General features: G+C 37.2%; 1 protein-coding gene across 1 annotated transcript; it reads right to left on the bottom strand.

Moving 5' to 3' along the window:
- Window positions 1-13405: 13405 nt before the first annotated feature.
- LOC116159635 lies at window positions 13406-13753 on the bottom strand. Its single transcript, XM_031472663.1, has one exon. The coding sequence runs from the start codon at window positions 13751-13753 to the stop codon at window positions 13406-13408; it is 348 nt and encodes a 115-aa protein (XP_031328523.1).
- Window positions 13754-14355: the final 602 nt, after the last annotated feature.

The following is a 14355-nucleotide window of genomic DNA, read 5'->3' as shown; positions in this document are numbered from 1 at the left end:
TGAAAGAGGATACTCACAAGAGTCGCTCGAAATCGTCGCTGTGGTCAGCCAGAGTGTGGCCGAGAACCCAATTTTCATAAAAAAATCACGCTAAGTGATTCGATCTCCATGGATCCGTTAACAATCAAGACTACCGCGTTTGGGCACTAGATAATCCACTTGCGATTGTTGATTGAAGTTTGACCGAGAATATGTAGCCCCACTAATAATTAGTTTCGAAGATGATTCAGATGAAGATGATATTTTTGTAATTAATTAATGCTTTCCGGTTTATTAAGATATCAACCTCAACATTTGAAGTTGGTTGGTGAACGGCGCCTGCGGTTTTGTGGATTTTGTTTTGCTTTTGTTCTCTTTGTTAATGTAGTTCATGTGTTTGTGTGAGCTATGCTAGGGTTTTTGTCCCGATGGAGGTTTCCCTGACATCCTCTGGTTATGTCCGTAATATATTTTACATGTTCTTGTCTTTTCTTACCCGCAAAATTATGAGTTTTTGTTGAACTTCCTTTCCCATTTGTGTATAAAAAGCACAACCAGTTTCAACCAGATTCGAAAGTACCGCGAAACATAAGTCGTTGCAGTCGCTTTTCGTCTTCTGCGGCAGGTGTTGTTATTACGAAAAAGCAATTAAAATGATTTTAGGGAATTTTTCGAAACAAAAAATCCCCTTATGTGATGGTTTTGTCGGTCTGTCTGTCTGTTCCTAGTCTAACTCGTGAACGAAAAGAGATAGCGATGTCAAACTTTCGCCAATCGATTTCTACAAGTTCAAGAATCAGTGCTATTTAATATGAGCCGGATTAAAGGTCTGGTTTCCGAATGCGAGCTGAGTGGCAGAAAACTTGGTAACTGCATAATTGAGACCAAGTCCTTCTTTTTCAATTTGGCTGTACTTCTCAGTTTCTGCGAGTGGACGAGAAGAAAGAAATATTGCTTTTCGACTTTTGTTGGGGAGTTCGTGCATAATCACAGCACCAATCCCTTGATTGCTGGTATCTGCTGTAACTATTATTGGACGTGACGGATCATAGTGAGTAAGTAAAACTTCCTTCAGTTTATCGAATGCCGATTGTTGATCCGGAGTCCAATACCATGTAGTGTTCTTCTTGAGTAGCACGTCAAGTGGGGCTCTGAGTTGATTCATTTTATGGATAAATTTACCATAAAAATTTATAGCACCCAGAAATGAACGTAGTTCACTGATGTTGGTGGGTATAGGCCTTCTTCAGATACAGTCAATCTTATTGGGGTCTGGTTTCAAACCGTGTTCACTGATAATTTGGCCTAGGAGATGTGAACAGTTGACACGTTTATGCTTGAAGAGTGAATCCATATTGTTGGATTCTGCTCATTATTTTTGTTAGATGAGGTTTATTGTCAGTAATATTTTTACTGAAAAGAATTAAATCGTCAAACTATGATTGGACGAATGGCAAATCACCAATCATTGCGTCAATAATATTTTGAAAAACATCAGGCGCTGTTTTGACTCCAAAAGGTAACCTATTAAATTTGTATAGTCCGCGATGTGTATTAATGGTCAGAAGTTCTTGCGATTCTTCATCTACAGCCAGTTGAAAATACGCTTCCGACAAGTCAATAACGGAGAAATATTTGTTTCCGGTTAGTGATGCGAATATGTCTTCTGGAAGTGGTAGTGGATGACTGTTAGGTTGGAGTGCTGTATTTAAGCCCGTGGAATAATCTGCACATATTCGGATTTTTCCATTTGATTTGTGTACAACGACAATCGGTGTCGCCCAGAGTGAATATTCCACCTTCTCAATGATGTTCATTTCTTCTAAACATTTTAATTCCTGATCTACTAATGGCAATGCTGAAGATACAGGTCGTTTAGATATGTAAGTTGGCTTTGTTCCTTTCTGGCAGGACATGTAATTTAACTTTGGTTTTTGTGCAGACGCCAAGCTGCTTTGAAAATACGTCTGGGAACTGTTGAGCCAGTATGTTGATATACTCATGACTCATGAGGAACTTCCTCATCTGATGTTACCGCACTGCATATAGCATTTAATGGTTGAGATCAGAGATCGAATAAATCCATCCAATCGACACCAAGCAAATTGAGTTCAGGAAGAGAGGTGACATAGCATTTCCCCTTCTTTGTGATCTCGTTGAGAGTTATGTCACAATAGAAACTGCCAATTATCTCTAGAGGATCTCCTGATGCATTTTTCGCTTGAAATGATGTGTGTTCAGTTATTGGTACATTAATTTGTTTCCAAATATCTGATGATATAATGGTGATATCTGATGCGGTATCCAATTGAAGCTTCGTCATTTTACCATTAATTGTACGGTAGCATACTTTCTTTTGTGTTGGAAATTCACTTTATGAACAGTGGGAATGCTTACGTGTTTGGTTTGAGCGACAGATTTGCCTTTCCCTGCTTTGGAATTCGATTTATACCCCTGATGAGAATTGTTCTGTTTACCGCTCTTGCAATAGCCTTCCTTATGGCGTACACACTTACAATCGGTGCATGTGTGTTTGATAAATTCACACGATTTCACAAAATGCATTCCACCACATTTCCAACATGGATATTTCGGTGAATCCGTCGTAGTTGGTTGCTTATATTGTTATTACGTTGATGCGGATGTTTCTTGTATTCTACCTTAGAGATAACTGGATTTTTGTTTTCTACAAGTGCCGTATCCTGTTTCAATACGATCATCTTCTCAACAGGATTTTCGGTAGTGTGAGTATATAACCTACGTAATAATCTAGCACGGATGACACTGTCTTTGTGTGATTGAAGTCCTGATATAAAGATTAAGCATTTGAATTGTTCGACATCCAGCTCGAAGAAAATGAAGTCTTTTCTATGTTTCGATTCACTTTCCCTTTCCCTCTGTTTCTTAGTTCTAACGGCATTTTTTGAGCCATTTTGGCCACATGGTTTTTTAGGTGTAAAAAGATGTGCTGAATCTGATTCTGGATGTTGCCAGGTCGAATTTTGCACTAGTTCACAAATACAGCACGATTATCTGTTGCATTTAGTATTAAATTGTTGTCCATAATTTATTACTTATATATACGTAAGAGTTGGTTAATTAACTTCATAGCTAGTTCGGAAAAATGTAGGAAAATATATCCTGTGGTGATGTATAGGGTGTCCCAAAAAAGCTGTGAATTAATTAAATTTTCTGTTCCTCCTGTATGTTTTTTTAACACCTCAATCCGAAAAACTATGTAAAATGCGTCTGGCATAAAAATTTATATATTTGACCGCAATTTTGAAATTAGCCAAAAATCAGCTTGGCAACATCCGAATTCGGGTTCATCAGACATTTTTACCCTTATAAATGCACGTTTCCAAAATGGCTCATTAAATGCCGTTAGACTTGCGATTTATTAACTATGGCCACCGAACTAATAATATCGCCTTGAGTTTCTTCACAGTTCCTTCGAAGTTGAAATCTTTCACTGTACGGGGCAGTATTCCGTATGAGATGGATGATCGAGTTTCCGCAACAGAAGTCTGATTTGTGCATCCTCATTGATTTGAGTCTTGGCTGCGATAAAGGTGTCTTATCGATTGTACCATTTGTCGAATGTGTTGTGGTCTTCTGGATCGTATGAAAATTCTTTATTGCTGTTGGCCAAAGCCTCGATTATCAATTCACTACTGTTGGACACTGATGATGGATTGGTAGATACGGTTTCCTTCAATATGTGCTCTAACAGTTGAAGTCTACGATCTTGTTGATGCAAGAGATCCGCTAATGCTTCATAAACATTTTCCGATGCCATGTTTTCTTTCGTGTAAGTTTAATTCGAAAAAAATATCTGCACCTGTAATGCGGAGTGCTACACCAATAATCCTCGTCGCCAATTTGTTGTATACTTGCCTGTGCGGGTGTACAATAATTATAGGCTTTGATATACACAATTAATATTTACTAATGCAAATGGTTCAATACACAAAATGACAAGTTTAATATCTGACGTTATTATTTATATCTCCCGTTGTTATGCCAACAGAAATGACAATTTCTTCTCAAGAGCGCTTAATTTTATGCATCCAAAATAACGTCTTAAGTCAAATAAAGATCTGGCTGTCATATTCATTAATTTGAATATCGCCTTCACAAACAATTTACGCACCTTAAACTGTTACCGACACTATACCACTTGACAAAATCAAATTTTCTTTAGTTGAACACATGACACGAACGAATAGAAAAATACGAAAACCAAAGCAACAATATTCAAATTAATTAATGTGACAGCCACATGTTTATTTGTTTTAAGGAGTTATTTTGGTTGCATAAAACTAAGGGCCCTTCAGAAGAGATGCTGTCATTTAAAAGTAGACATCGGGAAAAATAATACACGGAAATCCCTATGTCTACTTAGTAAATATCACTATATATCGTTTTGAAAAGATCCTAACAATTTAAAAACTTTTACGTTGAAAGATTATACACGTTGGTTTGGTTTTTGCTCAAAGGATTGGGTTTCTGGTCAAAATTCACCTCAGAAACATGCAAACACTTTCATGTGCATTATTTACAATCACGTATTAAAGTCATCTCATCTACAGTAAACCTTAGTCGTTTTCGTTTTCTATATTAGAACTATTTAAAATTTTCTGTTTGAGCAATTACCGTATTTTTTTTTCAAATGTTCGTAGATACTACGACAAAATTGTATTGTTAGTTTGGCTCGAAACCTCAATTATCGAGATTTAGTGATGAAGTCGTACGAGTGCTATTGTACACTATACCACAGATTACCTAGTGTTATAATCATTGATGACTATGCATTTCAACGAATGCGTTTTAAACATAGAATTATAATCACGGTAATTCTATGGTTTTAAACATCATTCAAATAAATAATCAACTAAGAAGTAGTTTAGTGCTATTGGAGATCGCATTGCTCTGAGGCCAGGGGAGAAATACATCTCTAAAGGTATGGTTACTAATCTGGTAAAAATAAAAAAGGGCACACTACAAGCATTGGAACACAACTTCATTCTGTAGATGTGTGTCTATATGGCAGGTAAAAGAAATTGGATAATAACATTTATGTTAAAGTTGTTGGTAATTGAACAGTTAAAAAAAGTAAATAAATTAATACCAGTCATCAATGCCTTATCCTGAATATTATTTTCGAGACTGACAAATATTTTCAACTATTTTTGTAAGTTTCTGGTGGAGTTTTAACACCCACAATCCACCTGCGGCCTTAACTGTTGTTGATACAAGTATCTATTCTCATTCACGTATTGTTGTTTTAATAACAAATTATGTTGCGAAATAATCAAGTCTGTTTGAGGATCATTCCCTAATCACCTTCTATTTAGTAAAGATCAATGCAACGGGAAAGTTGGGGAAAATAACGATACAGAATGAACGTTCCTATTTCACCTTCAATTTCTAACTTTTTTTATATCGCTTGGACACGGGTATACTCGTAAAGTACTATTAAGGGCACTAGAATTACACAACTAGTTGTCGAAATAAACGTGGCAAATACCTTACAGGAAAAGTAGGGCGAAAGTTTGATTGTTCTTTACCTTTAGAAGCAGTTGTGTTATATTTATAGGTGTCTGCTTAATTTCCATACGAAAGAAAGGCCCTACTGTTGAAACGTTTTCAGCTTGATTTTCGGAAAACATGTTTTCACTCGCTTCTTCCTCAAATATTGTGTGCGTAATCAATTAGTGAGAAATGGTAAAATTTACGATCGATCTTGAGTTCTCTAAAATACCAGAATTACTCCGTTAATTTTACTTTAGAGATGAAAACTTTGTAAAAGCTTCTAATTATCTACAGACTTTAATTATTAAAGTTTATGCATGAATGTTACTACCAAAACTCAAAAGCTTTCCGATTTCAAATTAAACAACAAAAACATTCGTCAATAAAAAATTCAACTCTGTTGATTATAAACAAAAAGCAATTTTAGTAGAAAAATTAATATTCATACGTTTAACATTGAATAATTAATTATTATGAAAAAGGACCGACATGTATTCACACGTTTTACATACGAACAACAAAACTGAATAAAAAATTAGGGTTTGACGCTCGTTTATGTAAATATGTACATAATTCCCTTTTGTCTTCAAATAAAGTGGGAGCATTAGAATTTTGTTTCCACTTTAATTAACTTTGCGGAAACGTAACGGCGATAAAGAGTACAAACTTACCGCAAGTAGATCATCAGGAGATGAAATTAACGATCACTGAGTCCTCTAATTTCTGTTCTTGCAAACAGTTCATTTAGTGAACGAAAAATAAAATGAAAACGCGTCAAAGATCCGTTTGAAAATTTAGCTTAAAACTGAAATTTCACCCTTTTCTCCAGCATCACCAGATAGAACAAAGTAGAACGAGTTATCACACACAGAACAGAACATCGGCGAAATGTGGTGCAACAAACCACCCTATGCTTTTATACTACTGGTGGGGATGGAAATTCAGGGTTGCTAGGCAACCCGGGATCATAATCATATCATACACCCCCACCAACTTACGCGAGAGGGGTAAATACTGTTGCAGAGTATTGCTATTATAGGGTGCATATCGGTATGTCATCAACCCTCGCATATCGGTTCTTACTCAATAAATATATTTGGGTGCATGCCCTACATTAAAAATTGATTTATCTTCCCTATTATCATCTTCTTAAGCAGAATGGAACGTGTTCAATTAAGTTTTTTTTATATCTGCGGAATTTATTTGACGGCGCACGTTGGGAAGTTTTTAAATCGATATTTTACGCCAAAAAGTGTAAAGGTGCACTCGTAAAAAATGTGTTTTGTGCCTGTGGCAATTAAATTGCCATTCCTGATTTTAATAAGTAACAACGGTGAGGCTTGCAATTTCGAGAAACTTGAATAAATCACAAAGCCAAAAATAATTACAGATTTTATAGATGGCAGGTGATTCCAAGGGTTCATGCCACGCTTTGCATTCCCTACTTTTTACTATTCAGGTCTACTTGTATTATTTATTCTCGGCCTTTTATGTTTACGTTAGACGTAATAGCCGTAATTTACATTTTTAGCCCTTTGGAGGACGATCGAGCAAATTTGCGACAGTTCGCAACTAATCTCTCTTTTTCGGAATAACAATCGAACTTTCCACAAGGAGATGGTATCGATAGCTCGACTCTTCAGTTATCAGACTAATAAATCTTTTTATAAAATGTGGCATTTGAGATCATCGCGCGGTTTCAGTAAATTAAATTGAGAAATTTTCGTATTAATTCAATTTTGGTTCGGAATTTAACGCGAATTTTATTACTTTCTGAAATGCGATAAATAAGATTAATATAGCCCTTCTCACTGTTCTGCGGGGTGAAAATAAGATATCTCGTCGAGTTTAGGTACTACACGAAAAATTGCAACAGTAAACTTCCGTTGCATAATTTCGATTTGATTATTCATCATTTCGTAAAATCCAATTTTCGCTCGATTCTGCATTGCTCTTTCATGTCCCAACTCCTAAATCGTATCACCTTTTAGAGAATCTGTACCTCCCTGTATGAATAGCAAATTTAAACACCGATGTTTTGTATTTACATGCATTTATATGCTAAATGATACATCTGTGCGTTTACGTGTTCTAGATACATCGCCTTTGTCTTAAAAAGATAAGGATTAATGATTTTTTTCGCAATGAAATTCAATTCTCCGGTGCTTTAACTTTATCGAATCAATGTTTACTTGATACATCTCAAATTTATTTTTCAATATAACCTAAAATCCACTCAATACGTAAAAGTTCCCAGCACAATTCCTTAAAGCTACTAAACTCTACACACAAGTGTAGATGTGCCCAAGTTTATTCTGCTTTTTACAAAACCGTGGACCTGTCACAATAATTCCTACACTTTATTTTTCATAAGTTACAGTACAAAGTGCACACCTTGCAAAAAAGGATAAATTTGGAAAAGGTACAAATTCATATATTATTAATACTCGGGGAGAACTTAAAAAGTTGTTTACACTTGTAATCAAATTAGATCCGGTATTCCACCTCATCTATTAGGATTTATGAAAAATTAATACTCAGCGCATCTAGAGCGACGCCTATGGCATGTGTAAAGTAAAAATGGAGCGGGGAGGTTTTTTCCTAATAAACCATGTGGTCAAAATACTTCATCCGGGAGTTACACTCTCAAAAGTTCTAAATTCTGCGTTTCTCCTATAATTTTTGGTCAACAAGGCTAACACGTCCGAACCAGAGTTGGACTGGGTCAAGCATAGCGTGACGCAGTGACCCGGTTTGACCCAGAGACCCAGTTTGACCCGGTGACCCAGTTTGACCTATCTTTACCCGGTGACCCATCCTGACCCGGGGACCCAGTTTAATCCGGTGACCCAGTAATTAAATTATCGCTAGGTATCCGGTTAATTTTTATTCAAATTTATCGCATTAGGTTTGTATTGGTATATAAATTTTGTTATCCAAAACAAATTTCAAGGATCTTGAATTAAAAAAAACAACTTCCTCAATAACATTCAGCCAACAAGCACGTAGCCCAATTTTAATCAAGAGAACTAATACCTAAAAAATCAAGTGCATTTGTTTGTAGTTTGTAGTAAAGAGTTAATGAAAGTATTTAGAGAATAGATTTATTTGGATTAAGCTAACTATATAGTAAAAGAAAATGAAATGTGAATAAACACCTATAAGCAACTGGTAGCCCTTAAGCAAAGAAATGAAGGAGGGCACTGTTTAGAAATAAGATTACTATAATGTACACTTGAACAGAAGTCACTGACTTAAACTGCGTTATTGGATCAAAACTAGGTTACTGGGTTAAACTGGGTCAAATTGGGTCCCCAGGTGAAATTGGGTCACTGGGTCTAACTGAAGAGAGTATGACGTGACCTAGGGATCCAGTTTAACTCAGTGACCCAGTTGACCCAGTGACCTAGTCCAACTCTGGTCCGAACGATATGCCTCATTTAGATGTCAGAGTAGGTGTAGGCTTTCTTTGTAAAACAAATAGAGAAATTCCTACTCCAATATGAGGCACATCTGGAGTGGGCGCAAAAATTTCGGTTTCGACGAATTTTAATATCTGAACGTGCAACTCGTAAGCACGTTTTAAGGTCTAGCCACACATAAACGAGACGTGCACGATACGTGCACGAGACGAGTGTCGTGCGACGCTCGTTTTTAATTAATAGCACAGGTTTAAATACATTCAGCCTCACATGAACGTAACGAACACGAGACGACTACGAGATTCGGTTAACGACAACGAGCCGACGAGTTTTGTTTAATTTTTCTCGTGCCGGTGCCGCTGCGCGTATAGGTCCAGTATGTGTTTTTAGTGCAATTAGGTAGTACATAATTTCAGCGTCATTTGAATATTTACCTTTCCTAAAATGGATGTTGAGAAACTTATTGAAGAAGTGCGACGTTATCCCGTACTCTATGATCTCAGTAATAACAAATACAAAAATAATGAGTATAGAGAAAGGGTTTGGAAAAAAATTGCAGAAGATCTACAGGTAGAAGGTAAGTGAACCTTTTGATTTACTATTTTATTCAATTTTATTCTTATAAAGCTGTAGATATAATATTTTAGTCTATAGATTGTGCCCTATAGGTCTGTTGCTTTGTGTTGCCATTCTACCTGACCTGCTGGAGATACAAAGTAGGTTCTAAGGAGATCTCTAACTTGAAATGCTGCATTTGTTGCTCTTCCTCTAGTCGGACGTAAGCTTTGTAAATTTTCGGACGTTTCTAACGTACTATCACCTGAATCTGATACTCGTGCAATATGGGCGTATCCCTCACGTTGTCTTATAAAATTGTGCAAGACACAGGTAGCTAATATAATAACTGAAAGGTTTTCAGGTGTGCCCTGTAATCTTCTTGTATATATACGAAACTTTTGTTGAAGAATTCCAAAAGCATTTTCTGAAACTCTCCTTGCACGAGAAAGGCGATAATTGAAGATTTTTTTTCATTATCCAAGTTTGCTCCTGGATAAGGTCGCATTAAATAGGTTTTCAAAGGAAAGCCTTCATCACCAACAATTATCATGGGTAGGTCAACATCAGAACCTGGAAGCTTCTTGCCTCTTGGTATATTTATTGATCCATTTTCTAAAGACGTCCCAAGGTTTGAGTTGGAAAGTATGCCTGCATCAGAATTTTTGCCATAAGCCCCGACATCTACTGCAATAAAATTATACTGTGCATCTACTAGAGCTAAAAGAACCAAAGAAAACGTCTTTTTGTAATTCCAATAAAGACTGCCGCTATTTTTAGGAGCTTGTATTACACAATGCTTGCCATCCAAAGCTCCGATGCAGTTAGGAAATTGCCACATTTTCCAAAAGTAATCTGCAATTGTATTCCATGTATCTTCATTAGGCACCGGCATAACCTCCTCTAAAAGAATGTCAACAATTATTCGGCATGTATGATGAATGATGGATTGCACAGTTGATCGACCCAATCTAAAGCTGAAAGATATTGTTTTGAAAGAATCCCCGGTTGCTAGGAATCTGGAACAAAAAAATAGTAAATTATATTATTATATTCACCGGTGATTGTTATGTAACTCATCATAAAATAACAGAGAAAATGTATATGGTTGTTTATTCATTGCAGGGGGGCCAATAACATGCAAAACAAAATGGATCCATATACGTGATCAGTTTCGCAGAATTTTAAAATAAAGGAAAACTACAACAGGTATGGCTGCTGGCCCCGTAAGAAAATACAAATATGAAGATATTTTACAATTCATATTGCCCCAAATGTCTGAAAGAGAAACTTTATCAAATGTATCCCAGTCACAAGATGAAGATGCGGAAGGTGATGAAGATGATATAGAAGAGACCCAAGAGAGTGATACACTCCTTGCAGAAAATGACGAGTTGGAGAAGACAATAGAAAATGCTGAAAGAAACGCAAGCAATGATTCATTCCCGAAGCCCATACACAAAAAGAAAAAGATTTCTGCTAACACAATCGATAAACGTCAAGATCAAAGTGCTTCATCTCAGCTGATATATTTTGGAAGAAAAGAGAAATGAAAGGCAGAAGCAACCTCCACCATCTTCTGAGCAGCTTCATCCAGTTGATGCATTTTTAAACGGCGTATCACACACATTGAAAGCCCTGAATCCAATACTCTTAAATGAAGGGAAGACAAAGATTTTTGGCATCGTTCAAGAGCTGGAAAGAAAGCAACTCCTGGATAATCAGTCAAAGGTTGTGCTACCTTCCCAAGTTCGAGTTGTTCACGTACCTCAAGCGTCACCACTAAGTACTTACTCTTCACCTAGTTCTTCTTATGCTTCCACCCCACTTCCTTCCCCTCAATACAATCTACCACTGCCTTCTCCAGAATATAATAACGCTACTCAATCAGAAATGCAGCAGAGCGACCAACACCACCAGCCACCATGGTATTAAATCATAAATGTAATATGTATGACAAGGTTTTTTTTTCAAATAAACGTTAATAGAGCGGCCATATATTACTTGTAATCAGAGTGGATATATTTAGACCTACTTCATGCAAAAAATATACAAACAAAATACTCACCTCAAGCAAACTGCTAACCGCTGTTTAGGTTCAATTGCAGATCTCCAAAATGTATCTTGTTTTTTTAACTGATTTTCTACTTTTCCTGTGTCATCCTAAATCCTAAAATATTCGTAGAACTTTGTTTCATCGTCTAGTAAATGTGGATACAGTGTTATAAATTCCCCTTCTGTATCCCTACTTTTCCAGGCATTATGGACCCATACTTTCTTCTTTGATTGAGTTTTATAATTATCCTCTTCATCTAGTGCCAAGGCTATTATAGCCAATTCAGTACTAGTAAAATTTGAAAACATCACTGAACCCTCAAACTAGGTTAGGTATACTATCGCTCGCAACGGGTCTACGTTACAGTGTGACTGGGACGTCAAGGGACGGAGCTCGTGCCGGCACTCGTCTCGCGCTCGTATCGTACACGTCTCGTTTATGTGTGGCTAGACCTTTAGATGTTTATCTTGTATTTTTATGTATCTAGACAAAGTTTACGTGTAGACATTTAGTAAAGTCTGGTCAAATTTACATGTAATGTTCATTTGAGTCGCACGTCCGCCAAAATTTAGGAACCATAAACGTAAAAATAACCAAGAAATAAATTATTTAGAAGTAAAAATAAGGATTGCAGCCAAACACGGAACCGTTACTACACTAGGAAACAAAACGCAAACGATTCAAAACAACAGAAAGACAAAATTGACAAGGACGAGGCGTCAGCAGTTCCTAACTCACCATATAGTAAACTGGGTTATTAAGGAAGCAATTCTGTGATATAAATAGCATGTAGTTCTTACAATAAATATTATCAGTGTCAAAATGTGCAACTCGTGTGTTTCTGAGATACAAGATAATCCCCGACCGAAATTTTATCTTCGCCTGGGAGAACTATGGTTTTAGGACCCTCAGTCCTACATTTGGCCCTTCGAGCCTACGAACGAATTGCTGCGGCGCTATCGCAAGGGTCGCAAGCAGTATTGATAGTACCAAAAATCGTGGTTACTTCTACTAAGTGTTTTTAACGTAGAACCGACCAAATTAACGACTTTATTGCATACTGTATTTTAATTTATATATTTTTAAGTAGCGGAAACTCTACTGCATGAATTTGCGTTAAAGTAGTCCAACTCTCTAGTAACATTGAAATAATTTAGGAACTACTATTAACGTTACTTACAAGTCATTAAAACTTAACAGTGATACAGAGAAGTCACTGTTACTCCTGTAAATCATCAAATATCTACTTGAAAGTAACGTTTACTGAAATGTCGCGGCTCTAGTTCCAATGAGGTCGGTAGAACCTTACTTAAAAGATTAAAATTACGGAACTTAGAACAAGTAATCGTATGGTAGCATTTACTCATGGAAACAACTATACAGTATTGTTGACTTACTGGCTAGCGTTAAAAGTTACCTCTAAGTTAATTTTACGTTCGAAAACTACACTACACCCCCTCTCCCTTACAATTTGGAAAACTCCACCTCTGAGTATCGCTAGGGCATTCTTCCAGAGGGGTTTTCCCTAATCCCTTTTATTACCTCGCCTGTTTTCTCGCGTGCCTATTATCTTTTCAATCAGGTGGGCAATTATTTTCCATTTCTCTTCGCTTTCCAACATTATCTTCACTATGCTTTCCTTCTCTATCATTTCCCCTACCCTGATAGCGACCCGGTATCTTTCACGTTCCCACCTAGGGCATTTTAATACTCCGTGTCCTGCATCGTCCAGCTTACCACAATCTACGCAGGTATCCATCTCTCTTTTTCTTATCCGTTTCAGGTAAACCCCATTCTCCCCATGCCTGGTCAGAAACTGTGTGAGGAAATAGTTAACTTCCCCATGCTTTCTTCCTACCTAGCTTTTTAGATTGTCTATCAGTCCCTTCGTCCACGACTCTCGTTCCTCCCACTCTTCTTCCCATGCATTTAGTACGTCTTTATTATTCTTCCTTTCATGCCTCGCCCAGACCCTTAGCCTCAGCAGAGGTGCGCGGGCCACTACAAATAGATCCTTATTGGATACTGTCCTATACGCCGAAGCTATACTTAAGGACATTTTCCTCTGGACTTTATCAACCACGTCCTTGGCCTTTTTTGTTTTCATTACTCTTCCCCACACCTCGCATCCATATAGTATCACGGTATCGACCGCCGAGGCTAGCACCCTTCTCTTCCACTCATTCGGTCCCCCCGTATTCGCCATCAATCGGCTAATCGGCCATACTTCTTGCTTTTTCCGTGACTTTTTGGATGTGTTGCATGTAGCCCAGGCTCTTATCTATCTTTAGTCCCATCCCAATATGCCTATTTCTTTCCCCACCACTATCCTTGTTCGCTCTACCGTCATTGTCACCTCCGGGAGCCTTCTCCGTCCGGCTATCAGGGCCGCTTGAGTTTTACTGCCCACCAGTCTGAGCCCTCTCTGCTCCATCCACACTTGCACCTTATTTATAGAGCTTTGCGCCTTTTCTGCCGCTCGCTCGATCTTGTGGTCTGTCACCACCACGCTCAGGTCGTCGGCGTACGTCCCTAACACTTATAAGTGGTTGTTACGAAACCACCCGTAGGTATTTAACTGAAGATATTGTGACGGCCATTAATGTATAGATGATGTATAATAACAGAATTATAATAAACAATGAGAGGTTTATTGCTAATACTACAATTGATTCCCTTCGCGTATGTTAAAGGCAAATCCTTTTTTTAATATAAAATTTTGTAAAAAATTAAAATTATGAACGGGCTTCAGTTATTTGGAAGTAGAATGATGCCTTTTCAACAGAAAAATTTTATTTTTTGGTTAAC

Source organism: Photinus pyralis, unplaced genomic scaffold (genome assembly GCF_008802855.1).
Source record: "Photinus pyralis isolate 1611_PpyrPB1 unplaced genomic scaffold, Ppyr1.3 Ppyr1.4_LG1, whole genome shotgun sequence".
In the NCBI taxonomy this organism is placed as follows: domain Eukaryota; kingdom Metazoa; phylum Arthropoda; class Insecta; order Coleoptera; family Lampyridae; genus Photinus; species Photinus pyralis.
The sequence above is the reverse complement of the archived record's forward strand: the minus strand, read 5'-3'. Positions and strand labels throughout refer to the sequence as shown.

Bases quoted from the DNA above. Each gene is read 5' to 3' on its own strand.
- LOC116159635 (XM_031472663.1), bottom strand. From the start codon at position 13,753: ATGGCGAATACGGGGGGACCGAATGAGTGGAAGAGAAGGGTGCTAGCC.